Source organism: Anabas testudineus, chromosome 1, assembly GCF_900324465.2.
Source record: "Anabas testudineus chromosome 1, fAnaTes1.2, whole genome shotgun sequence".
NCBI classification, from domain to species: Eukaryota; Metazoa; Chordata; class Actinopteri; order Anabantiformes; family Anabantidae; genus Anabas; species Anabas testudineus.
Window position 1 is genome coordinate 13209664 of NC_046610.1, and position 26534 is coordinate 13236197.

Consider the following 26534-nt stretch of genomic DNA (forward strand, 5'->3'; position numbering starts at 1 on the left):
ATAGAGTTCACCCTAGACACAACAAACTGTACCACAGACACCTCAAACACCATATGCACTGAAATAACACTTTAGATTAGAAACATTTGTCAGTACTCTTTACCAGAGTATCATGGTATTTATCAATACGCTGCACTACAGACACTTTGACTCACCTAGTAGTGGAAGTAGTAGTAGTAATAATAATACTAGTGTAGTAGTAGTAATAGTAGTAGTAGTAATACTAGTAGTAGTGAATGGGGTTGTAGGAACGTTTGATCAGGGGCGTTTGTTCCGTCGGACTGTTTTTGTGCAACACCGGGTCGCGCTGCGGCGGACTTTTTGATTTCAGATTTCTTCGGTGATGTTCAACAGAAGAAAATGTTTATAGTTAGCGATACAAATAATGAATTGTACGGTGAAGTTTGTTTTGTTAATTATATACTGTTACATACTGATACATCTCATCAGATATAACGTTAGTTTATAAACTCGTGTTGAGAGCGAACCTGATGTCATGTTAATGAACGCCCAGCTGTTCAGGCGTTTGTCAACAACAGTAACATTAACAGAACAACGTGATCATTATGAGCACTTTGGGTCCTCCTCCGAAAAAGAAAAGCTACATGGGACAGCACCAGATCAAGAACAAAAAATGGTAAATTTAAGTCACTTTTTCTTTAATGTTGACAGATTTAGAATTGTGAACATATTTCTGCTGTTGCCAAGAGACAACTTACAACATCGACATATTTTTAACATTTCTACTTATAAACATTTTCTGAACATAGCCACCAGGCTCCGGATGATCCACCAGAAGTCAATAGCCTATTGCAAAAAAAACATTATGTGTCAAATAAAGCAAACAGGCCAGAGAACAGAGGAAGCCACATTGTAAGTCTGACAGCTTCAGTTTTTCACACACTCTCTTTTTTTTTGTGTATGACTTCTTAATTTAGATCACAAATAACCTGAACTACTTTTTGTTTTAGGGTGGAGCAGCAATGTTCCCGCTGGGGGAATCGACATTAGCTCTTGATGAAGAGATGGTTCAGGTGCTTGATGCCGTCGACTCTGTAAAGCCTGCAGCTTGTCCAACTACTGCAAACGGAGGTGCACAGGAAGAGCCAGCATCATCAGCTGCTCCGTCACGGTCTCTTGCACCAACTGCACACAGTAAGAAAGAGAGAGACAGAGCACCTCTTCAACCTATAGACGACCAAAGATCCCATAGATCCCTCATGACAGACGAAAGACTGTGTGGACGTAACAGTGATTGTAAGAGACCCGGGTGGACAGCTGACTGCAAAGACCTTGCTCAGAAGCTTCTCTTCAGTGAGGACTCAGAGGAAGCAGAGCAAGCTCAGAGGGGCCTGTCAATGCCTGCGTCTGCCTGTGTCAGTGTTCCTCAATATCAAGAAATAAAAAACAACTGTCAAGCAGACAGCTTCAACAAGTCAGTCTGAACTTACTTACTATATTATTATGCAGATTTTCTTTTTCTTCCTTCCCAGAAATCAAATGTTTCTCTTAACCTGTTTCAGCAGGCAGAAACAGATACACAGAAGAAAGAGCTCTCCTCCTAACAACGAGGAAAGTTGTTCAAATAGGAATTCTGATCTGCCTCTTGATGTGTCCAGAGACTACATCTTGTTCAGCCCCACACGTCTCGCAGCTGCCAAGAAGAAGTCCAAACTCCAGCCTTCATTACAGAACCAGTCCGCCTCCGTGCTCACAGTCCCCAGTGGGTTAGAGCTCAGTACTCTGAGCGTCACTTTATCTCAGCCAGGTGAAGTATTTTAAGCAGAGTCATAAAACCTTTACATGTATTTGTATGTCTGTATTTATGTATTGGCTGCCTGAAGTAAACCCAGTTTGTCTGGGTTTCACTGAACAACTATTTCCTAAATTGTGTCTCCAGTCAGTAGTGGCAGAGTCAGTGCAATACCATGTGTAAATAATGTCATGTGTCCTCCGCTGTAGGAATTGCCTTGTGTGCTCCAACGGAGCAAACTGAAAAGCTGCTGTTATCCAGCTGGGGTTTGCCAAAACCTGTCCTAGAGCGCTACCAGAAACATGGAGTGACTCAGATGTTTGAATGGCAGGCTCAGTGCCTCACTGTGGGACAGGTGCTGCAGGGAGGTAACCTGGTGTACTCTGGTAAGAAAAGTCTTTTTGGAAGCGAGTTATAACAGTAGTCAGTCACTGTAAGCTTATTTTTTACCTTTTGAATCCTCCATCAGCTCCAACTAGTGCTGGAAAAACCTTGGTGTCAGAGCTGCTGATGTTGAAGCGTGTGTTGGAGACTAAAAGAAAAGCTCTCTTCATTTTGCCATTTGTCTCTGTGGCCAAAGAGAAGATGCACTACCTTCAGGTGAGGAATGGATGGAAAGAGAATAAATGGATCTTGTTTTTCATAACATGCTGTCGTTCTGTGCATTTAGGTATTTATCTTACAGACTTGTTTCCCTGCCCCTGTAGAGTGTATTTGAAGAGGCAGGAGTTCGTGTGGAGGGATACATGGGCAGCACTAAAGCTGCCGGAGGGTTCACAGCACTGGATGTTGCTGTTTGCACCATAGAAAAAGCCAACTCTCTGATCAACAGACTCATTGAAGAAGACAGTATGGGACTGTTAGGTAATGATAATAATAATTGTGTGCAGTTCTGTGTTTGCCTGAAAATGAATCTACAGTTTTAATAATCAGTTTATTCATTTAAGCAAAAATTCCAGATATTTGATCATTTCTGTTTGAGTTTTCTGTTTGAATTTGAAAATTTCACCTTGTATTTTGCACGTCTCACTGTTTTGTTTTGTTTTGTTTTGTTTTTTAGACAAAATTGCTAATAAATTAGAAATAACAACAGCCCATTTTATCTTTCAAATAAAAATGAGGATAAAAGATAGAGCAAGAAATTAAAATTGTGTGTTATGTTTATGCTGCTAGGCATGGTAGTGGTGGACGAGTTACATATGGTTGGAGACTCTGGAAGAGGATACCTGCTAGAACTGCTCTTAACAAAAATCCGCTACATTGCACAGAAGCAGAACACCACAGGGTCTGTTTGTCTCTCTTTGTACTGATAAACAGCATTTAAAGATTATATTTCACACGTGTTAATGAGTTTTTACATTTCTTTTTACAGGTCTCTTTCTGAGGGTGTACAGATCATAGGTATGAGTGCCACCTTGCCAAACCTCTCTCTGCTTGCCAGCTGGTTAGGTGCAGAACTTTACCAGACAGACTACAGACCTGTGCCCCTGCAGGAGCACCTCAAAGTGGGCTGCAACTTCTATGACAAGAGCCTGTCTGTGATTCGGCAGTTCACTCCTGCACTACACATTAAGGTACGGAGATCATCCAGAATGCGTGTTATCATGATTGATGCATGCTTTCCTGTGACAAGTAATGTAATCATGCGCTATAATCTTTTCCGCTTCAAGGGGGATGATGATCACATAGTGAGCTTGTGTTACGAGACGGTGAGGGAGGGCCACTCTGTCCTGCTTTTCTGCCCCTCGAAGAACTGGTGTGAGAAACTGGCAGATAGCATTGCCAGAGAATTCTACAACCTCAGGCTTAATGGTGGATGGAAACTTAAGTATTTCTTTGAATGAAATTATTTTGCCATCAGTACATATTGTATTTCAGAGCAAGGTGATTAATAAAATCTGTTGAAAAGTATGATCACGTAGAAGTTTACAAAGTTTAAGGTTTACACTGTGTTTCATTCAGATCATCAGGGTGACACTGATGCCCAGACTGTGTGTCTGGATCAGGAGGGACTAGTGAATGTTATAGCCCAACTGAAACGAACTCCTGCTGGTCTAGACCTTATCCTCCAGCGAACTGTACCGTGGGGAGTGGCCTTCCACCATGCAGGTGAACAAAGTTAAACAACACCTTAACCACAAACTGTGGGATAAGTGGAAGGGCTACAGTTGTTCTGCGTGTAAACCACATAACATGTCTATGTCTTGGATTTTCTTTGTAGGTCTGACCTTTGATGAACGCGATGTGTTAGAAGGAGCTTTTCGTCAGGGCATGGTCAGAGTCCTGGCTGCAACCTCTACCCTCTCTTCAGGAGTTAATCTCCCAGCTCGTAGGGTCATCATTCGAACCCCTACATTCAACGGACACTTGTTGGACCCACTCACATACAAACAGATGGCTGGACGTGCAGGAAGAAAAGGAGTAGACACCACAGGTATGGAGGAAACAGGGGCAAAGACAATGAAGGAAAAAAACTATTATTACTTGTTCATTGTTTCCAAGTTGTTGTTTTGGATGTCCTGTTCCAGGTGAAAGCGTGCTAGTCTGTAAAGAGGCAGAACGCCAGAAAGGTATCAGTCTACTTAGGGGTACTCTTCAGCCAATCAGCAGCTGCCTAGTGAGAAGGGAAGGGGAAGGTGTCACCACTAGCATGCTGCGAGCTATTCTAGAGGTACGAGTGATAACTCAGTTAACTTGGCCAGGCTACAGCCTGCAAATGCATTATGATAGTCCTCCATTGAGAAGAAGGAGAAATGTTTTATCCTTTGGAGGTCACTGAAATATTGTCAGATCAGTTCACATGTGACTACACTGGTACAAATCCCATTTTCAGAAATTGTAACGTTTTTTAAAATCCTGTAAAAACTACAAAATGTGATTTTCCAGTTAACTCAAACCTTGATTTATCCCAAGGATCTAAACATTTTAATTTCCTTACATTTACAAACATTTACATCATCCTTTTGTGGAACTTTTTTTAAATAACTAAAGGCTCAAGTGAATTAGCAAATCGAAGATTTTAATTTTAGAAAAAGAAACTTTTCTGGAAATCAGGATTGTCATTTTTGAAAAGTATTATATTACTTATTCTCTTATGCTCTTTATTTGAATCATCCTAACATGCAGATCATTGTCGGAGGTGTAGCCAGCACTCCACAGGATGTGAGGTTATATGCTTCATGCTCTCTACTGGCTGCCAGCATGAAATGTGATGGACAAAAACAATCTAACGAAGAGACCAACAAAGGAGCTATTGAGGCCTGTGTTGAATGGCTGATGGAGAATGAATTTATTAGTATTCAGAAGGACGAGCAAGGTACTGCCACAGTTGACCCAGGGCAATCTTACTGTGTTTCATACCCATTTTTTATTTGATAGTAATGCTACAGTACACATATACATGGGGAAAGTAGACTTGGTTTCCTTGGTAGCAACTGTTACTTCAGTCATACATCCATTTATTGAAAGTATCAACTATCACCTATTCTCATCTTTGCTGTCACCATAACTACTGCTTATCCTCTGGTGTCTCTGCCTATTCAGAGGAGCGGTACTGTCCCACTCAACTTGGTGCTGCCACACTGTCCTCTTCCCTCTCTCCGCCTGAAGCTCTGGGAATATTTGCAGACCTCCAGCGGGCAATGAAAGGCTTTGTGCTGGAAAATGACCTGCACATTCTGTATCTGGTAGACATGCAAATATCCTGCCTTTGAACATTATGTCAACTGCTTTCTCTCTATGTTATTTTACCAGTGCTCAGTAGTATAATAAAATAAAATTCTGTGTCCAAATGCTGCTCAGATCACTCCACTGTATGCAGAGTGGACCACTATAGATTGGTATCAGTTCTTCTGTCTGTGGGAGCAGCTCTCATCATCGATGAAGAGAGTAGCAGAGCTAGTGGGCGTCCAGGAAGGTTTTCTGGCACGTTCTGTCAGCTGCAAACTTGTCGCCAAGACAGAAAAACAACGTAGACAGATGGCAGTTCACAAACGGTAAAACACAGAATGATGATATTTACAGATACTATATGCATTGCATATCATGAGCACAATCAGAATTGTGCTTGTAGTAGTACTCTGTTGAACTTTTTTGAAAGTTTTATTTATGTCTGTGCTGTTGGCCCTCTTCCAATATGCATACTGATTCTTAACACTGTGTTATTCTGATAAAAAGGCTGAAACAAGCCCCTCAATAATTTACACTAATCAGAAAGTCGAACAGTGAAATCTTAGGAATACTTTCTCTGTTACATCCTGTCCTCGTTATTATGTTTCAGGTTTTTCACCACCCTTGTACTACAGGATCTGGTGAATGAGGTGCCATTGGGAACAGTTGCATCCAAATACAACTGCAATCGTGGGCAGTTACAGTCTCTCCAGCAGTCTGCTTCTACATATGCAGGTACATCCGACATCAGTGTTGCTCAGTGTATTGAGGATTACAGTGTACATTGTGTCTAACACAGGACACGGTAGGATATATCAACTTTGCATTCTTCACATTAAAAAGGGTCAGCAGTAACTAGTAACTTGATGCAGGAAGCAGGAGCACTTTAGAATGATGGATATACTCTACAGCAGAAACTCCATTAGCTGATGTTTCAGCACCTACATGCTTTCTTCAGAACCACGGCGAATCATAAGTGCTCATGCTTCTTGCATCAAGTTACTGTGTAATTTAGACTGAATGGGTACGTGCTTAAATGTAGCTCAGAACAAGTTTGTCTAGTTGTCATTCTAAATCACGATTGATGGTTTTTATTATCAGTGTCAAACAGAGCCAATACACAATACTTGTTATTCATGAACTGTTCATTTATGCAGCTTCTAAAAACACTTTCTGCCTCTTCTCAGGTATGGTAATGATATTCTGCAAGCGTCTGGGCTGGCACAACATGGAGCTGCTTTTGTCCCAGTACCAGACCAGGCTGAGCTTTGGCGTACAGAGGGAACTGGTTGACCTCGTCAGGGTCTCCCTCTTGAATGCAACACGAGCCAGAGCACTCTACGCACAAGGGCTTTGTACTGTCGCTGAATTAGCCAGAGCTACTGTAGCTGATGTGGAGAAAGCACTAAGGAATGCGGTCCCATTTAAAAGGTAGGTGTATGTATGCCTCTATGTATTAGGTAAAGAAAGAAAGTTAGTTCCAAGAGAATATACAAGCATAATAAAGGACTTAAACTGACTGAAGATGAAGTTGTGACTAAAAACTACACGTTTAAATGTGTTTATTAACAACTAACCCTAAAATATCTAATAAGTAATTGAATACCAAAAATACAGCAGGTGCATTATAATATGCACCTCTTATAGTTAACAATTACACCTTATATTCTAGACCTCTGTGTTTTACTGTCTGTCTCCTGCAGCTCTAAACGTGCAGTGGATGAGAGTGAGATGGAGGCAGCTGAGAGACGAAACCTTCGCTGTGTCTGGGTAACAGGTGGACGTGCCCTGACGGAACAGGAAGCAGCCATTGAGATAGTATCTGAGGCAAGACTGCTCCTTCAGGAAGATCTGGCCCAGCTAGGAGTTCAGTGGGACCCAACAACACTTCCACCCGGCGCACCCACTCTCAGCAACCTCGACGACCATCACAGCAGCGACACAGACTCATCTGTCTCATACATCAGCCCACAAGAAGCAAAGGCAGGTTCCAGTAGAGAGGGAGAGGGACACAGGCTCAACAAGAGTGAGAGCAAAGATACTGATAAGCATAGAGAGGGGATTAAACCGGAGAAACAGAAGCTAGAGAACAAAATGCCAACTGGTGAAGCCAGGAGAGAACAACCTAAAAAGGCACAGGACAGGACAGAGACAGAAGTTGGACAAACAGGTAATCATGTGGCAGTAGAAAGAGATAATGTAGCAAAGATAGAAGAGACAAATGCAAAGTTATCTATGGAAAATGCCCCAGAAAATCCAGATGAAATAAGAGAACGGCCCGAGCAGGAAATGGGGGAGTGCAAAACATCAGAGGAGAGAGGAGGACAAAAAAGTGAAGGTACAGTCTCAATGAAGGAAAGGGGTCAGGCAAAACCGTCCATTCCTGACAGGAGCCTTACGCAGGAACTGGCGCAGATTGTCTCCAGTCTACCTCAGCTGCTGCCCCATGCTCAGCCTTCACCTTCTCCAATGCCCCCTCCTCGCTTTAGAACTCTGATATCAAGGGTGGGAGAAGAAACTGTTTCCCCAAAGTCATCAAAAGGAGACGGTACCACAGGACTTGTTGCCTCTCCTTTGCAACCAGGTAGACTGAAACACTCAAGAGCCCTAAGCAAAGTCCTCCACTCTATACAAACTGACAAAAGCCTACAAAATGATGTTGACACTGCACCGACATCATGCCCGCCTTCAGACTCCACTGGTCAAGCTCCTGGCCATGTGCCACAAACGCCCCCCACAGTCTCTGCTCCTACGATTGATTCTCCCCTGTCTTCTTCTCCTGCCTCAGTTCCCTTATTCTCTCCCAAAGCCAAGCGAAGAAGGATGGAGGGTGCAGAGATGGATAAATTCTCATCCCCTGAGCTGTATGCAGGAGAAGAAGGAGATGAAGAAGTTCAAGGAAATGTTAAGAAAGGAGAAGAGAGTTTTGGTGACAGCTTCGAATTGGACACTCAGACAGAAAGAATCATTCTTCAACAATCATACCAACGTGGAATTGGGAATGATAGAGCTATGAACCAATTGGTAGAAACTGAAGAGGCAAAAGAAGTGGAAATGGTAGAAATGTGCACACACTCCGTCACAGGAAAAGATGGGCTTGAAGCTCCTGACAGTGCAAGTCATAGATTCAATATTTCTCTCACTGATAGTCAAATGGAGCTCATCCTTAACAGCAGCCACCAGGTAACTGGCCAGAATCATCATGGGGCGAATGTAAAATCAGATACTTGAAATAATAAAATGACTTTCTTATTTATAAAACATATGATGTTGTTTTTACAGATTTCCCCTGGTCTCGCTGATGATAACTTGGAAGAAGATAAAAATCAAGATGGCAGTAATGATAATGAAGCCCCTGAAGCCAATCCAGTTGCCTCTGAGAGTTTTAACAGAAGCAGTAGTTTCCTTTTTGACAGCCTGTATGACAGCTCTCTGCTGGCTGGTCTGAGCCCAGAGCAGCTAGCAGACCAAGAGGAACCTGTAGGCCAGGACATCAAAGACAAGTGGCCTCTTCCATCAACTCAGGATCAACGATGCAGTGAGTTTCTTGCCAACCGGGAGGCAGAAAGGCAGGAGGCCGTTCAGTGGGGTGAGTCATCCTTCAACCTCTCAGAGTGGGGCGACACGCTGCTGGTGGGTGAACATTTTCTGGAGAGGCAAAGCTTGCTGAGACATACAGGGAGAACACAAAAAGAACAAGAAGACTGCGATCGTCAAGCTCAGCAATGCAACACAGACTATGAGCAATTTAAAAATAATCAAGGCCATATGCACAAATTTAAACAGTTCACCAGTTGTCAAAATAATATTAAACCAGGTGAGAGACAGAGACGGATAAATAAAGATGGTGAAAATGAAGAGCAGATGGAGAAAGAAAGGGAGCAAGGCAAAACAAATGTTTTATTGTTAGATAATGTGCCTGTAGGTACGCCACATTGCAGCCCTGGTTTACAAGAGATCTTTGACCGGTGGCCTAGCATGTCTGAACAGACCTGTCAGAACCCTACAACTGGCCACGCAGACACTCAAAGACTCATAAATGCTGCAAACACACTAAAAGCTTCAGATCTACCTCAGCCCACAATACATGAGGACAGAAAAAGGGAAGAGCTAAATGCGCAATCTGCCGCTGCTGAGAATGATTCTCCCCTGGTGCATCTCTCAAGACATGACGCTGGGAACGCCACAGAGAGACCAGGCAGCGCTGGAGACCTTATTCCTCCCACCCAGGAAACGCCACCCGTCACACCACGGGTAAAACTGACCACCTCCTCTGTCCAGTCACCTCTCACCGCCCGGCCACTTAACCAGTCCACTCCCTCGGCCCTGGGTCTGCACAAACCATCAGCCCTAAAATGCCCTGAATCTCGGACAGGACAGAGTAATCATTTACCAGAACCTGTTCCTGCCAATAAACACCTAACATCTACATTTGATCACCACCACAAATGCCACTTGGGGCAGGCACCAAAGACTAAGAGACTAACTGAACCTGAGGTCACATCTGTTCCATGTTCAACTTCAGAAACCAAAGGTGTGCTTCAAACTGGCCCCAACCTCAGCTCACCCCAGAACTGTGCTTCTCTATCCATCCCCTGTCCAAAGCTTCCTTCTGACACAGACTCAGCTGTTGATGAAGGCTTCTCGCTTCAGCTGTCCCAGGATAAATCACTCTGTTCCAGCAACTCCGGGACCTTCACCATCATAGACGTGGCAAGTGACAGGTGCCTTTTTGACACTTTCATTGAAGAGTGGAAAACAAAGGAGCGGTACTCTCTGGTTTTGGCCTGTGAAAAGAGAGAGCACAGACTGCAGCCTCTCAATGAAATAGGAGGGAAACACAAGAGAGGTAACAGCAAAGAAAAAGACCTCAACCTACAGTTAAATGTGACTGATTTGTCATTTCTTTGGATTTATGTTTTTCTTTGTCCACTTACATCACAAACAAGTCATTTTCCTCCACTAGCCTGCGTTGATTAGTCTCCTTTTCCATACTTTTGTTATCTGTGCAGTGTCAGCAGCTCATCAGAATCCCAACAGGGCCGATGGTTTTCCAGTAAGAGACAGTGATGGACTGGTGATAATTGGGCTGTCTGTCTGCTGGGGAGCAAGAGATGCATACTACATATCTCTGCAGAAAGAGCAAAACAAAGGTAATGGCACAGACACACTGTGCATACACCACCTCAAACAAAAGTTTCCTTAATTCAAACTGTCTGTTAAACACTCAGGTTTGAGCTCCAGCTTGGCCCCGCCTCCACTTGACGACGATTTGCCAGTAAATGAGAGGCTGGAGCAGGTGAAGACCTGTCTGAGCAGGCCATCGGCTGGTCACAGAGGAGGTGTGGTTATAACCTATGACATCATCCAGGTGTACAAGAGGCTAGTCCTAGGCTGTGGCATCAGCTTGGAGGGAAACTGTGAAGACCCCAAGGTGAGAAAACCGACAGAGAAATCCTATGTGCATACAGTTTATTCACATTCAGGCATGCAGAAACATATTTTCATTACTGCCAATGAGCTGCTCTGTTCTAAAGAAGTTTAATAAAATATCAGAAACCAACATTAAGATTCAGCAAATGAACTCGGTTCCTCATGTGTTTACTGTAGGTTGCCTGCTGGTTGGTGGATCCTGGCAGTGAAGAGAGGACTCTGCCCAACATGGTGACCGTCTACTGTCCTGAAGAATTACATCTGCTGGATGGACTAGGGAATGGAAATGCATACTGCCCTCGTGTTAGGGCGGCAACAAAGAGTGTGCTCATACTTGCAGTGATGAACCATCTCAGTGGCGTTCTGGAGAAAGACGGCATGCTGGGTATAAAGAGTGCACATTGAGTCGCGAAGTTAGTAGTTTGGTCATTGTTACAATGTTGTAATGTGTACAAATGTTTTAAGATTTATTCAGGAACATGGAGATGCCTTCCCAGGTATGTTTGGCTCTACTGGAATTAAATGGAGTAGGCTTCAGTGTTCAGGAGTGTGAAAGACAAAAACACGTAATGCAAGCTAAACTCACAGCGCTGGAATCTCAGGCTTACAACCTGGCCGGACACAGCTTCTCACTCACCAGCATCGATGACATAGCCCAGGTTCAGTGCATCTTCTTCTCTAATTCATGTTCCATGTTTCTGAATCCATCTCCAAATTTCTCAGTTAATTAGAATTGCAAGGGATGACAGAGCAAAGCACAGTCACATTTATAATCTCCAAACTTGTATATGATCACATGACGCTGTAGGTGTTGTTCTTGGAGCTCCATCTGCCTCCAAATGGTGATGTGAGTGGATCAAAAAGTAAGAAGACCCTGGGCTACACCAGGAGAGGCGGTGGCAGAGTACGGCTTGGAAAGCAGTTCAGCACCACAAAGGTGGATTTACTTTGTATTACGCTGAATTATTGCTATTGCCATCAAATAATTACACAGTTTCTATACTGTTAGGCAGCAATAATGTAATGTTTTGGAGATAAAATGTCTATGAATATATTTAAACTGAAATTGAATGTTGTTTGCAGGATGTTCTGGAGAAACTTTGCCCTCTGCATCCGTTGCCAGGTGTGATTCTGGAGTGGAGGCGGATCACTAATGCTTTAACCAAAGTGGTGTTCCCCCTGCAGAGGGAGAAGCAATACCACCCTACGCTGGCCATGGACAGAATATACCCCATCGCCCAGACCCACACAGCCACAGGTAAATACATGTTCTTCATGTGGGATGTGTCTCATGCAGACACACCTTGATGTCATTGGTAAATTCATATTACTATAGAATATAAATTAATTTAAAGTAAATAAAAAGGATGCAGTGACCCAGCTCATTCTGTTGTCAGGCAGAGTGAGCTTCACTGAACCCAACATACAGAACGTCCCCAAAGACTTCCAGATTTACATGCCCACAGTGGTGGGTGAGAGCCCACCTTCACAAAGCGGCAGCGAAATAACTAAACCAGGGTAGGTTTGATTTATAAATCATTGCTTCTTTAAGCACTTGAATGCTTTGGGATGTTAAGTTAGTAAAATTTGTATTTTCATTATGTAAAGGGTTCATATATTTACATTGAAGCTACTTTTTGCAGATTTGGTGTACTTGAATATGAGGCTACTATACACCTTTGTTTGTGACGTGTCTATGCTCCTACATGCCAATATTCATAACACCATGTGAGAAAAATGCAGTAGCAAAAAATCAGCAACTAGAGTCAGAAAGTGCTTGAAGTGAAAAATGTACAATGTTAGGTGCATTTTTTTCATGGGTTTTGTCCAAAGACTTAAACTAATTAACAATCATTAGAAGTGATAGAATGATGTAGTTTGTCATAACATTGCTTTTACTCTTACTGTTACAGAAAGCAGAGGCGTTCTGTGGTGCCTTCAGTTGCAGCTGGAACTGCAGAACAAGGCCCAGCTTTCTCTGTCAGCATGAGACACGCTTTCATACCTTTTTCAGGTTACTAAGATGATGTAGCTGTTTTTGTGTGTCACCTGTTCTTCGTGTAACTTTATATCAGACTGTGTCAGCCTTGTCCTTTTGTAGGTGGAATGATATTAGCAGCTGATTATTCCCAGCTGGAGTTGAGAGTGCTGGCTCACCTGTCTAAGGATCAACGACTTATACAGGTAACAAGTACATGCTCATAGATAGAGTGAAACATCAAAGAACAGGTGAACAAATGACAAACGCAACAAGCATGTCTTCACCAGGTGCTGAATCTAGGAGCCGACGTGTTTCGCTGCATTGCTGCTGAGTGGAAAAGTGTTGACCCTGAGACTGTGAAAGATGACCTCAGACAACATGCAAAACAGGTACAACTAGTCAGAAAAGCTACGATAGCATGGGCATGCATACATTTGCATTGGTAACCTCACTAGGATGCATACGACCTTGCAGATTTGCTACGGTATCATATACGGAATGGGAGCCAAGAGTTTGGGTGAGCAAATGGGAGTGGAAGAAAATGATGCTGCCTGCTACATAGAAAGCTTCAAAGCCAGATACAAAGGTATATAAACTGTACCAAATACAGCCTCCAAAAAGATCAGAGAGTTAAATCAACAGATTTCTAAAATGGTTTAGCTACATGTATCTAAAAGTGCAGACTGAGCACACGTGTAAAATATTTTTAAACAATTCAATTAGAGTGAGTCAGTTGCGTTAAACTGTCTCTCAGAAAAATTCAACTTCCGTGTTCTGTGTTCTTATGTTTCAGGGATCAATGCTTTTCTTAAACAAACGGTGAAGAACTGTGTAAAGAACGGTTATGTTCAGACTCTGAAGGGCCGTAGGAGATACCTACCTGGAATCACGAACACCAATACACACATAAAAGCTCACGTAGGAATCCCAATTCATGTGTGACGTCAAAAGTACAGTTTGCATGATTGTTCATTTATCTCATACCCTCTCTGTCTCCCTCTTTCTCAAACAGGCTGAGCGTCAGGCTGTGAACACAACTGTGCAGGGTTCAGCAGCAGACATTGTAAAACTTGCCACAGTGAATATCCAGAAACGACTGCAAAAAACATATCCTGCGGCTCCGCTTTCTCACCAGCACACGCACTCAGGTGATGCACACAAGACTTAATTTGTTTTAATGTTTTCATTCATTTATAAAGTTTGTTAATATCTCATGTCTGATAATGTCAGCATTACCCATTACAGTCAACAATCGGTGCAGGGCCGGGACATCTCATCTCAGAGGAGCCTACTTTGTCCTGCAGCTGCATGATGAGCTCATCTATGAAACCACAGAAGAAGACCTCATACAGGTATTGATATATTTCCTGGACTGTCAGTTCCTATATTTGCTTTTAGATTGTTTTAGGAAAATATATTATTTCTAGGCTGACAAAAAGGTTAGTAATTTAAGATGCATTATTAAGTCTCATCTAAACACTAAAAAGAAAAGGAGTGCCATGGAAAGACCACTTCAGTGTATATGATATTCAATTACCACAGTCTTACACCAAACATTTGCAGTTACCAGTACAAAGAGATAATTCTACGCGCACTTTGACTAAAGAGGCACCACAGTTTCTATACGTAATTCTTTGTCTTTCTCCAATACCACTTTCTGGCAGGTTGCACAAATAGTCAAGAGGGAAATGGAATCAGCAGTAAAACTGTACGTGAAACTTAAGGTCAAAGTGAAAGTTGGACCCAGCTGGGGGAACTTGCAGGACCTAGATCTATAATGTGAATATTATGACGTTACTGCTTCAAGCTCCATCATATACGTAAATACAGTAAATTAAACTAAAATCAATAGTTTTTAATCACTACCTTGACAATAATGAAATGTATGATTAACTCAATCGATCACTGCACTATGAACTATCAAATGTATTTATTATAGCCTATCTCAACCTAAATATTGTTTTATGTACTGGTATATGTTATTTACTGATATTGTAATATTTGTAATGAGATTTTGTGTGAGGTGATACTCTAAAATAAACTCTACTGTTTTTGTCAGTTTCGAACATCCTCCCTATAGCAAGCAAGAGTCCAAACCCCAAATACACAGCATTGCGGTTACATTGACATAAATTCATTCATATAAAAAGGTGGAACTGGAGTGTTTTGATATTTCTTCATTTCTTTTTCTGCTCTAGTGTGATGTGTTTTTCAAACAAAGACTCTGAGCAGCTGTAGTCTTGAGGACATCCTGAAATCTCACATTTTATTGGATCATTGGATGAGTTGTCTGTCACAAGAACATACATTGTTATCATTGTCACTCATTAACACCGTTTTGTTTCACACTGAAATTCACTGCACTAAAATGATTTGACATTTTTCTGTGCAAAGCCAAAGTCACCATCTCTGGTTTATGGTCAGAGGAAAAAAAAAAGGTGACTGAGGAAGCATTTTTGCGTGACGTTAGTCAAAATTGTTTTGAACACAGACGATAACCTGTTAGTGGATTTTGTCTTCAGGTGGACCTCAATAAAATGTTGATTTTAAAAGATCCCAAACAAAAATACATTGACATTATTGCCAATATATGCCAATGCAGGCCATTTCAAATATTATTTTCTAATGGAACTAAAAAGAAGGTTGATTTACACCCGCATCTCTACACTTTTAGGATGACTTTTGTTCAGCGTTGATTAACAATTAACCAGTGTACCATGACTCAACAGAGCTCATCAACACAGGCTCAGATTGACACGAAAAAGTGACAAAAATGAGTAACAAGTAAATAAATACACGTCATGGACACAGGACCGATAAACAAATGCAACAAAAATCATGAACAAAGGTTTCTTTTAAAAGACATTTTTAAAACAGGAGTGTGATCCCAGATGTTGGAACAGTTGTTTCACACCAGTGAGTGAAACAGCCACTGAACACATGCCATTACTCAATATGATCAAGAACATTGTTTAGCCTGAAGTGTTAATGGATGTCAGTGCAGTCATTACCTAGGAATTTAACAAGACAGGTAAGACTAGCAGCTACAACTAAAAGGTGGTTTTACCCATATTAAGTGCAACACACGTCAGCTGTGACGTCATTTGACCGGGACACAAGGTGATAAAATTGTTGCTGCAAGGGTCACGACACAGCAGTGTGTGTTGTTGTTGTTTAATGTTTAGGTAACAGCCATACCCCTGTGATATAAAAGTGAACATGAAGGAAATGAATAGTCTGAAGACAATGATAATCTGCATCTTTGGTGGCATCTCTGATGTACACTAACCTGTTTTACATTTAAACTGTACAACATTTACTGGCTTGACATGTTGTTTAAAAAAAGGGGAGGTAAACAACTGGTAGATTCTGTGGTTTAGCAATATTTTCAAAGCCAATCGGAGTGGAAAAAGAAGATGTGATGCCTAAAGACTACAAATCCACTTTAGCGCCTAGCAGATTTGAACAGAAATTAGACTAATGGGGCTGTGAGCAGGTTTTTGTGAACACAGTTTTTAGTCAGACTCACTGCCACAAACAGAAGAAAGGTTATTCATCAATTAAGGCATTGACACAGGCATAGCTGTGTATTTCACCAGAGTATAAAAGAGAAAATATGTATGTACACTGGTACAGTGCTACTCATGCAGCTCAATGTTCCACTGGCTTTTTCTTGCTCCGTGTAGTACAGGGGGCGTGTGCACAGGCCAGGAACTTTACTCTTGTCATAACATCCTGTGGGAAAGCTCTTGGCCTTGGCCCAGGTTACTGGGGCACAATAATTTACATGAAAGGTGAAGTAAGGACACAAGAGGTTTGAGGATGACATCTAGGAAGGTGTCAGGGCGTCTCTCCTTCACGGCTGAAGTAGTACCTGACAGGAGGACCGGGGAGGTCCTCGTCTCCATCTGCTTCTGGAGGAAATGACACGGTGAGATCGACATAGCGGCGGCCCACTGATGGCTTGATCAGCTTCTGCATCCTGCAGTGAGGCAGAAACAGACAAAGTTAGTTTAGTAAAGAAATAATAATAACATGGTCCCAAATGTAAGAACTTTAGTGAAAAGGAGTGTAAGGCACTAACGTCAGTTTGAGTCTCTTTGAGTGTCCAGGCATCACAGGTACATAGAGCATCTTTACACCATGGACGACCATAGTGGGTTCAATTCCATACTTTTCCTAAGGTAAAATAATACAGTCACAAAAATGTTAAGAAAAAAAAAGATGCACCACTTAGAGGTTCGAAGAAACTCAACACAATGATGTGGGAACTGTATGTGAATTGGTGATACACCAACCAAGTCTGAGGAAAGTTTCGTACCCTCACTGTATTCATGAAGTCAGAGAGAGTGAAGTCCTCATGGCCAAATATAGTCCAAAAGTCCCAGATGGAGAAGTTGATATTGTCCCTGGAAAAAGGTGCCATAGAGCGGTCACTACTTTGCACTGTAATAATGATGGAGCATGCTACAATCCTGCAGCTAGCAACTGAAACTTTCACATTGTGATGTGATGTGATGCTGCAATAGAATAACCTGTGGTAAGCAGTCTAACACAGAGTTCAGTTTGTAAGTAAAAACAGCAAAGCTATTCCGCCAAAAATGAATAAAAAAGACAAAACTGCACATAAGTCCTACCTGATGAGTGTCCGTTTAACTGGGGCGGGCTCAGTGAGCACGACCACAGGAATGGCCAAGTTAAAGAAGCAATTTTTGAAAGCTTCAAACCTATAGCCTCCAGTTACCTTGATCAACTCAAGAGCCACCTAAGTACATGCAAACAACAACACATACTTAGTGATATTTACATTAGATATAGTCATTGTCAGCTGATACCATACTGATCTTAAATTAAAGCTTAAATTAATACTGTATAAAAAGACTGGCATCAAGGGAAACCACCAATATATACAGCATATTTCAAACGTTAATATCTGTTAATATTAAATCTATAAATCTATAAATAAATTTCTTAAGACAGTTTAAATGTATTTGCAAGATAAGCAAAAGCATAAACAGTGAGGGGATGCTATGATTGACTCCTCTCACCAGTCCAGCAACAGCAGCTGTTGCTGTGGCAATAGCAGGGATGATCTTGCCAGCGATGCGCTTGGTCTTGAGTCTGTCAGCTGGCTCAATGGAGTACATCCTCGCTCTGAGAGCAGATGCTGACGTAACGAAGTCCACGTGGCCGTTGCTGTCGTCGTCTTTTTCAAACTGTAGTGGACTCATCTGTAAGCTCTCTACAGAGAGTATGTGAAAGCACAGACATTTTCTGTTTATCTCGCAATCTTTTTTATTTTTTTTCGGTAAACAATATTCATTTCATAGTTAACGACCACAACAGATGCAGCTTTGAACTGTAGCAGTGCTGTTGCATATTTATTGAAATCGTTTGTGTACCTGGTGTGACGCCGTCAGTAGCAATGGCCTGCTCCAGCTGTGTGATGGCCTCCCTCTCCTCTTCACTGGTTAGAGGTATTTTCATTTTATCTGGCTTCTTTGCTGCATCATCTGTCTCAATACACTACAAGAACAGATCCAAAACAATTAACAAGACTCTGGGTTTTAGAAAGCAATAAAATCAGATCAATGTAGAAACGTACTTTCTCTGAGGGCCTGTACTTAGGGATAGGGACATCTGAGAGAATCCTGGTCACCGCTTCTTCAGACAGATCCTGATAGAAAGAAACGTGTAGTGAGTGAGTGAGTATATACGTGGGTTTTCTGAGACAATACACGATTATGTGTGACCTACCTTTTCTGTGTAAGGAATGTTATAAATCCCTGCAAAGAGCCGTGCAGTGCTGACAATAAAAGTGAAGTGCCTGATGGGAATAGAGGAGGGTTTGGCAAGTTTAGATAATGAAACACACAGTTCAATAAAGTCTTGTACTGTAATGTAAGAAAATACTGTACTCACAAAGAGTCTTTCAAGTCAAAATCAATAGGTGCTGGAGGTCTTTTTGGAGACTGCCAAAACAAACCTAAAAAGGAGAAAGTTTTCACCACTACTGCTTTTGGGTACAGTTGTTAATGTGTAAAAATAAAAAATAAATAACTATATAATAAATAATAAATAAATAAAAAGTCTAAAAGACAACAATACATTTATAACGTAGCCTATTAAATTACTGTGAAATAACTGGGTAACGTTAGAGGTATAAATAAAATAAAATAAAAAACTTACTTCCATCTTTTAACCTTGTGTCCAGAGGGAAAGAGTGCAACAGTTGTAGGGCCTAGATAAAAATATAACATCAGTAAACAATGAATGTCATGTTGCTGGGCTTGCACCAACACTGTAAATTGTCATGTATGGACTTTTTACCTTTCTCTTAAAATATTTTTCAAATTTCAGACGAGCAAGACCAATGCATTGCTCCCACTGGCTAGGCCTTCTGCTTAGTAGCTTAATGACCTGAAATGAACCCTCAAGACTTTCCCCTGTCTGCAGCCTCTGAAAACACATAAAGAGACAATCTTTCAATACTATGTTTTAATTAATATGACATTATCAGTCTATTTATTATATTATATAATATATATTATATTTATGCAAAGACAATGATCAGTAAATCAGAAAAGCATGTGTAACATATAAAGTCTTACCTGCAGCACCACTTCAGCAGAGGAGTGGGTCTGCCAGAATGAATTGTACATCGAGGGCTTGTGGACAAACGCATTCTCGAACTAGACACATCCAAAAAATAAAAGTAAAAATGACAACCACAGAAACAAATAGTCTGTATAGTAAACAACTAATTCAACATGGAAGAGGAATTCTGTCATCTCAGACCTTGTCCCTGGCCCACTGGATGGTGTGCTCTATAACGGAAGGGAAAGACTTGAGAGTGCAGAACGGGATTTCCTCCTCTGGGGGATCTCTCTGGAAAGCAAATGAAAAGATGTATGTAGAAGCACTGCACTTAGAGTAAAGTCTGTGCCTATAAAGTAAAGCAACAAGAAGAAATGAGGGAACAGAAAAATATGGTTTACCCACAAGGTCTCACACATACTCACATGGCTATTGTAGGACTCTGTTAAGTTTGGCACAATGATTTCTGTGTGTCCTTTAGTTCCCATGGTGCCAGAGTCGAGGAGAGGTCTCTGATTGGATACACATCGGCTGAAAATTAAATCCATACAGGGACACAATATGAATACTGGGCCAAATTAGAAAATATTTACTAAAATATTAATCTTCTTGTCATGAGCATGCTCTCTCTCAACATATCAAGAAGAGTGTGTCCAGTCAGCGAAAATTGAATTACAGTGCATCCAGAAAGTATTTACAGCGCTTCACTTTTTTTTTTTTTTTTTTTTTTTTTTTTTTACACATTTTGTCATGTTGTAGCCTTATTTTCCTAAAAATTCTGGCTGGACCACTCACTCAGGACATTCACAGGGTTGTGCCGTAGCCACTCCTTTGTTATCCTGGGTTTGTGCTTAGGTTTGTTGTCCTGTTGAAAGTTGAAATGTCCCGGCCTGAGGTCCAGAGCGCTCTGGAACATGTTTTCATCAAGGACGTCTCTGTCCATTGCTGCATTAATCTTTCCCTGGATTCTGACTAGTCTCCCAGTTCCTGTCGCTGAAAGTCTTCCCCAGAGCATGATGCTGCCACCACCATGCTTCACTGTAGTGATGGTATTGGCCAGGTGCTGAGCGGTGCCTGGTTTCATCCAGACATGATGCTTGGCATTCAGGTCCGTTTCATCAGACCAGAGAATCGTGTTTCTCATGGCCTTTTACTGAGGAGTGATTTCCGTTTGGCCACTCTACCATACAGGCCTGATTGATGGAGTGCTACAGAGATGGTTACTCTTCAGGAAAGTTTTCTTTTTTCCACAAAGAAATGCTGGAGCTCTCTCAGGTCCTTGGTCACCTCCCTTACTAAGACCCTTCTCTCTCGATCGTTCAGTTTAGCCGGGCAGTCCACTCTAGGTGACCTGGTGGTTTCAAACTTCATCCATTTACGGATGATGGAGTCCACTGTGCTCATTGGGACCTTTAATGCCACAATACTATTTTTTCTGTACCTTTACCCAAATCTGTGCCTCCATACAATCCTGTCTCTGAGGTTTACAGACAATTACCTGGACTTCATGGCTTAGTTTGTGTTCTGACATGCACTGTTAACTGTGGGACCTTATATAGACAGGTGTGAACTGAATTGCCCACAGGTGGACTCCAAATAAGCATTGCAAGGATAATCAGTGGAAACAGGATGCACCAGAGCTCGCTTTCGAGTGTAATGGCAAAAATGCTCAGATATTGATCGTATCACTTCAATAATTGCACCAACCTGTCTACATATCTCCGTGCCTCCACATTGTCCAGTGCAGTGACCACTAGGTTTAGGCGGGAGTAGAAGGTGTCACTATAGATGTTCTCAGTAGCTGGACACACTTTGTTGAGGTGAGCATCCACCTCCAGATCTGGGTTGATATCGCGAGTGGCTTCCGCTGCTGTGGTACTCTTTGGTTTCTGAAACAGAAAGAAAAAGGGGTGTGAGTGTGTGTATATTGTGGGTTTATGGAAGTACTGATTGTGATTCAAGCTTTTTAATATTCAGTGTATGGAAGTGGGGAAAATGTGGAAAAAGGGCAAAAAATTGACCTGTATATGATGCGGTCTGAAGAGAAACTGCCTGTTTAGGTTAGATTTCTCTATAAGGTCTGGATCTGTGATGCACACCTGAGGATTGACAGCAGTATATATGTTTCAGTAAATGTATCACAAGAGTATAACCATATAGAAATACATAAAACAAAAAATAAGGAATACCCACTTCTCCTGAGCTCTGAGTCAATCCAACCCCAAGGAGGGCAAAGTTTTTTAACATCTCACAGCCAATTGCACCACAGCCAACCTGAAGGTGAAATCAATGATGGATTTATTTAGACACAAATCTTAACATTTTTCAATGTAAAATATACCTTCAATATTGTGAGAAAGCCTTACCATAAAGACCCTAAGCTTATGCAGTTCGAGACACATTGATTGACCGATGCAAGCTCGTAATCCATCATACCGATCTCCCCTAGGGACAAACTCCTCCACAGAAAGAGACTGAAGTGGCCTGACGACTTCAATGGCATCAAGGTAAAACTAAACACAACACAACAATACGGAGTAAAAACTAATGGCATTAATAGTTTCCATTCCGGTGTTGCAAAGGAAAAGAAATGACGGAGCTACTAAACTACTAATTTGCTTTTTCACAGTTAAAGTGTTATAACCTACCCATTGCTGCAGTGGTGCAAATTTTCCTGTGATGGCCTTAAGAGCTTCCTGGCTAGCTAGACCTCCTACAGCTGCTGTTAATGGAGGAAGAGTTCCCCTCGCTGTTTTTGACAGGCAGCATACCAACTCGGCATTCAGAGGAGCCTCCAAGTAGTAAGGAAGAGAAAAAGAAAATGAAAGAGATGTTAGCGTGTTTGTGAATGCAATCATCCGTGACACAGGATGTGAAAGTATCTTTGCGGGTTCAAAAGAAAAAAAGCCATGAAGAAAAGAAGAAAAAAAAAAAAAACTCACCTTGTTCCTAAGAGTTGCATTTACTTCCTCAGTTAGCTTCAGTAAAACCTCAGCATCCTGTAAACACCTGACGGTATCAAAGTAACACTGCTTATAACTTAACATGATGCATGTCAACAACTTCAGACACTGAAAAGCACAGGACAGGACAAACGATACCATTGGGTACTGTTTGAGTACAGAAAGCAGAGCAGAGAGAAATATTTAGGTTACCCAATGTTGGGAAGTCTACTGTGTTGCTCCTGGAAGGTGTCCAGTGCCAACATAGCTGCATGGATCTGTAGTGGAGCCTAATGGGTAAATTAAAAAAAGGTTTGTAAGGACACTGCTTTTTGTAATCAGAGACTTCCACAAAAATGACAAATAAGCTGGAATCTGTATCACTTTTAATTATATACTTATTGTTGTATACAAAGTTACCTGGCTGATCACCTCATTAACAATTAGTGATTCAGTCTCCAGGAACAGCTTTACACACTCACCTCTGGTTTACTGAAGTCTGGCGTCAGGACCTGAGGATCACACATCTGTCTCTCTATTGTCTCCTACAATTCATAAATACAAGATCACATGAGTGATGAAGAATTTGTTTATTTGGAAATGTTTGTTCTGGATGATATTACAACTAGAATACTTACAAATCTGTATGTCTTAGGGGTTTTCACAAGGACAAAGTATCCTCCATGTGCATATGGTTGTAGTTTGGATGTATCTCCTATTGAAAAGCTGTGAGGGGAAAGGACTAAAGCCATACACAATCATACAAACCCACCCATGCAGACACAAACACACACAAAAAAGAAAACATATCATACATTATTACACTATTGTACATTATGCCACCTTATAGAGCATAATTTCTCCAGATTTGCTCAAAACATGACAAAAGTGAGAGACAAAATCAAAGTACCTGATACTTGTCGTACAGTGCTGTTGAGCTCGACCATGCCATAGACCTCTCTGAAGACAACACTCTGGCCTGTTTGTAGGCCATGGGGCTGGTTGTCCATGCATGTTACCAACCCTGGATTGTCCTAAAATGTCAAGATTCAAAATAATATTCATGAAATATTTTAAGCAGACACATAGTGTTTGTGGGGTCATATCTTAATACTATATTTTTGAAGCAAAAAAATGGGCAACTCAGCCCAACCTTTTCATATGCATAGAAATATAGGTCATTATTAGTAATGGTCACAGGTTATGAGAATTAGAAGACTACCTGAGTGATACTTTGGATGAAAATCTCCTTGGGCTCTTCTCCTGTGGGATCAGACACTTCAAATTCCTCTCCAAAATCACAAAACACCCGCACACAGATGCCATAAGCGTCACAGCCGATGAACTGGCAATGATAAAGGAGAGCAATGTTAGGTTAATACACAGAGAAAGGATTTGGTTAATAATATAATATGACTTTGTGTTCCATGTGTGCAAGAAGTGATTTAACTAATGCTCTGTAATGAACAACCAGCACAGTAACTTAGACTTACTCTTATGGGGGGTTGTTGTGAGTGGCAGAACTCATTCACCCTCTTCTGTAAACGCAATCTGGTTTCTGTCAGAATCACACACTGCAGGGGAGAGCAAATCACAGACACTAAACTTTGCCTGCACCTGAAGCCATTTTTCTGCTATTACATAGAACACATAAACAGGCAATCATAGGCCAGTTAGAGTCAGGATACATAATCTCAGAATGTTTTGTTGAATCCTAACAGACGGTTTGCAAGTTAGCCTTTAAAACTGACCTTTAACTGTAGCATTGCCACCATATGAGGGAGAAGCAGAGTCAGCCTGGTTACCCACGTTTTGATTAAAACATGACAATTGGGAACATATGTTGTTTTTGGATTACCTGCTATAAGTCAGGAGTAGTTTGAGAAGCTTTTTGTTTCATAGTTTGGTTTTAAAGCAAGGCATTTTGAATCTATTACAAACTGTCAAGTCTCCTATAAAACCAAGCTGAACACATTCTCTCCTTTCTCAGTAAAAAACTACAGAATACACAGTCTAGAAGAAATTAAGCAAAACCATTTCACTGAGAGACAGTGAGCAACATAGTCAATATTCCCACAACCTAGATTTCCAAGTCAAATGCCTTACCTGATACTTTCTAAGAAAACTGAGATCAGTGTTATCATCCAGAGCAGAGGAAGACATGTCAACATGAACATAAGGGTTCAACTCTGCAACTCGAGGACACACTGCCTCCACCCTGGGGATGGATGACAATGGGTAAGATACCGATAAAGTAACAGGGAGCCTCCCTGTATCGAACTTACAAAGTGCATTTGCAAATATATTTCAGAGTGTGATTAAAGTCAGAGGTTAAGAGCAGCAGTCACGTTCTGTGATGTATATTACCTCTTCCTCTGGCTCAAGACATCCTCTTTGCGGATAAAGAAGTTTGAGCCCAAATCCAAGGTCTCACATTGCTTTGTGTCATGAAGTGTGACTGCCTGCGCACACACACACACAGAGCACACAACACTCCTGATTGAAACATTATTTACGATCATGGTGTTGAACAATCATAGTATTTAGTGAGAGTACTTACCTTCACACCAGCCAGGACAATGTTCTTTGCTGTGTCAAAGAGGTCAAATTGTTAACCATCAAATCACAACCGACAAAGCAGATCATATAGATACTATGACAATGATTATTTTACAGTGTTGTGGTGCAAGACTATGGGTGTTAGATTACCTATCTCTATGCCCAGTCCTCCCATTCCACTGAGAAAGACTGAGGATTGAGCCATCTGGTGCATTGCACTGTCTCCCAGCACATATCGCTGGCGGCTGGAGGAGGGAGTGAAGAAAAGAAAGTGTGAGAAAATGTGCTAGAGATCAAGGGGACAGTGTGAAGCATACACTACAATAATTGTACCGACTGTAACGTAAAACACAGCAATGCTATTTGCAGTCTTGACTGGCGTGTGTCATTGTGAATTAAGTTATATTCAATATAGACTTGCCTGTAAAGAGAATCGTCAATCTCCATCGAGTCTGCAGCCATGCTGGGAGGGGAAAAGGGGAGATTCAAATGTGTCAGAGAGAACTATTATGGCTGTTTTACATGTACAAATACAGACAGTGATTGTGAGAGCTTTACAATGTTCTGAATGTCTGCGGTAATGCTCTAAACCAACGCCCTGATGTAGGTTAGCTAAGTGGCTAACTAACTGTTAATGCCAGCTAACTCTAGTTGTCAGTGTTGGTGATATGACAACGACCAACACTATAAGGTTAAAAGCCTGTCTTACACTAATAAATCGATTACCTTTTATTCTCAAAGATTAAAGTAGCAAGTTATCTATCATAATAATGTTGTTTGATTTGTGAACCTGCTGAAGAAAGCTTAGCTGCTACGGCTAGTTAGCATTAGCGTGAAGTGCTACTGCTGCCTGGTGCCGGTGGCGAGGACACTTGTCATGAACTCGTTAAAAGTAATGACACATACATTAGGCTACATATAGCTCCCAAAAGTAGACAGCTATTTTAGGTATTATCATTCTACCAAGCGAAGTGAAAATTACGCTGTTAATACTGCTAAAGAAAAATGCAAGCAATCCTACGTCGCTACCTGTCAGTAAGAGCGACGAACTGTGTCGAATGAATGGCTGTGACTGGTTAAAAACTCGGAGTAGTTCCGGGTTACCACGGTCACATGACCAAGGTCAACCAATAGTTTCACAGGACTTTTCAAGAAATAAACAATTTATTTTGGAAATGTTGTATTAAATACATCTGGATTTAAATGATAAATTACTAAATAATCATTAATAAAATAATGATTTACAGAATATAATAAAACTCACGATTTTAACAATTGTCTCCTATATAAAGCCCTACCATGCTTTATTTAAGCTCATATTTCACCAAAAACATTTTCACCTGCAAATAATCCAGAAACAAAACATAAAAAATAAACCACAAAAAGATAGAATATCCTAAAAGTGATGCAAAATGTCTATAAAGAGATGAAAATGGATCTTAAAGTGACACCAATGAAGCAATGAACAGACAGAGAACGATCGCCTGATCACTTAGTTAATTTAATAGAAAAATAATCAGTATATTCACTGTAAGTTAATGAGAAAAAATAAGTTTACTACCATGAAATCATAATATTCATTTAATTTTAATTAATTAAT

At 41.2% G+C, this 26534-nt stretch overlaps 2 protein-coding genes across 5 annotated transcripts; one reads left to right on the forward strand and one right to left on the reverse strand.

Annotated features, from left to right (window-relative positions):
* The first annotated feature begins 170 nt into the window (after window positions 1–170).
* polq (polymerase (DNA directed), theta) lies at window positions 171–14868 on the forward strand. 2 transcript variants are annotated; one of them, XM_026359247.1, is made up of 35 exons: window positions 171–637; window positions 771–873; window positions 972–1435; window positions 1524–1768; window positions 1963–2139; window positions 2223–2353; window positions 2461–2617; window positions 2927–3038; window positions 3126–3327; window positions 3424–3565; window positions 3716–3862; window positions 3975–4187; window positions 4282–4424; window positions 4880–5069; window positions 5297–5439; window positions 5555–5748; window positions 6033–6157; window positions 6610–6853; window positions 7126–8605; window positions 8705–10271; window positions 10435–10575; window positions 10654–10856; window positions 11033–11240; window positions 11321–11514; window positions 11664–11792; window positions 11939–12113; window positions 12253–12373; window positions 12769–12869; window positions 12957–13039; window positions 13124–13225; window positions 13311–13422; window positions 13630–13754; window positions 13849–13984; window positions 14082–14188; window positions 14501–14868. In XM_026359247.1, the coding sequence occupies exons 1-35, from the start codon at window positions 567–569 to the stop codon at window positions 14612–14614; spliced, it is 8301 nt and encodes a 2766-aa protein (XP_026215032.1). In that variant the 5' UTR covers window positions 171–566; the 3' UTR covers window positions 14615–14868. The 2 variants fall into 2 exon arrangements, with proteins under 2 accessions (XP_026215032.1, XP_026215033.1); XM_026359248.1 differs by having other exon boundaries at window positions 1527–1768.
* A 206-nt stretch (window positions 14869–15074) lies between these two features.
* uba6 (ubiquitin like modifier activating enzyme 6) lies at window positions 15075–25993 on the reverse strand. Of its 3 annotated transcripts, none has more exons than XM_026360153.1 (32): window positions 25964–25993; window positions 25356–25397; window positions 25085–25179; window positions 24936–24964; window positions 24743–24837; window positions 24482–24593; window positions 23869–23949; window positions 23598–23720; window positions 23286–23409; window positions 23014–23117; window positions 22858–22920; window positions 22589–22665; window positions 22376–22442; window positions 22082–22225; window positions 21800–21946; window positions 21627–21707; window positions 21455–21532; window positions 21141–21322; window positions 19859–19964; window positions 19635–19724; window positions 19448–19528; window positions 19167–19295; window positions 19026–19077; window positions 18759–18822; window positions 18594–18663; window positions 18442–18513; window positions 18239–18362; window positions 17885–18078; window positions 17474–17601; window positions 17158–17245; window positions 16921–17015; window positions 16677–16818 (listed from the first exon to the last, which is right to left on the reverse strand). In XM_026360153.1, exons 2-32 carry the CDS (start codon window positions 25394–25396, stop codon window positions 16677–16679), a joined length of 3078 nt encoding a protein of 1025 aa, XP_026215938.1. In that variant the 5' UTR covers window position 25397; window positions 25964–25993. The 3 variants fall into 3 exon arrangements, with proteins under 3 accessions (XP_026215940.1, XP_026215938.1, XP_026215939.1); XM_026360154.1 differs by lacking the exon at window positions 25964–25993 and adding an exon at window positions 25661–25889; XM_026360155.1 differs by lacking the exon at window positions 25964–25993 and having other exon boundaries at window positions 15075–16818; window positions 25356–25396.
* Between the last annotated feature and the right edge of the window lie 541 nt (window positions 25994–26534).

What these genes read in the sequence shown, in the direction of transcription:
- polq (XM_026359247.1), top strand. Translation starts at nt 567, where the DNA reads ATGAGCACTTTGGGTCCTCCTCCGAAAAAGAAAAGCTACATGGGACAG. An exon ending in TGCTGCGAGCTATTCTAGAG is followed by an intron (nt 4,425 to 4,879) that starts GTACGAGTGATA and finishes CCTAACATGCAG; the next exon opens with ATCATTGTCGGAGGTGTAGC. An exon ending in CAGAAGAAGACCTCATACAG is followed by an intron (nt 14,189 to 14,500) that starts GTATTGATATAT and finishes ACTTTCTGGCAG; the next exon opens with GTTGCACAAATAGTCAAGAG.
- uba6 (XM_026360155.1), bottom strand. Translation starts at nt 25,396, where the DNA reads ATGGCTGCAGACTCGATGGAGATTGACGATTCTCTTTACAG. An exon ending in CACTGTACGACAAGTATCAG is followed by an intron (nt 23,118 to 23,285) that starts GTACTTTGATTT and finishes GTATGGCTTTAG; the next exon opens with TCCTTTCCCCTCACAGCTTT. An exon ending in AAAAATATTTTAAGAGAAAG is followed by an intron (nt 19,078 to 19,166) that starts GTAAAAAGTCCA and finishes ATTTTTATCTAG; the next exon opens with GCCCTACAACTGTTGCACTC.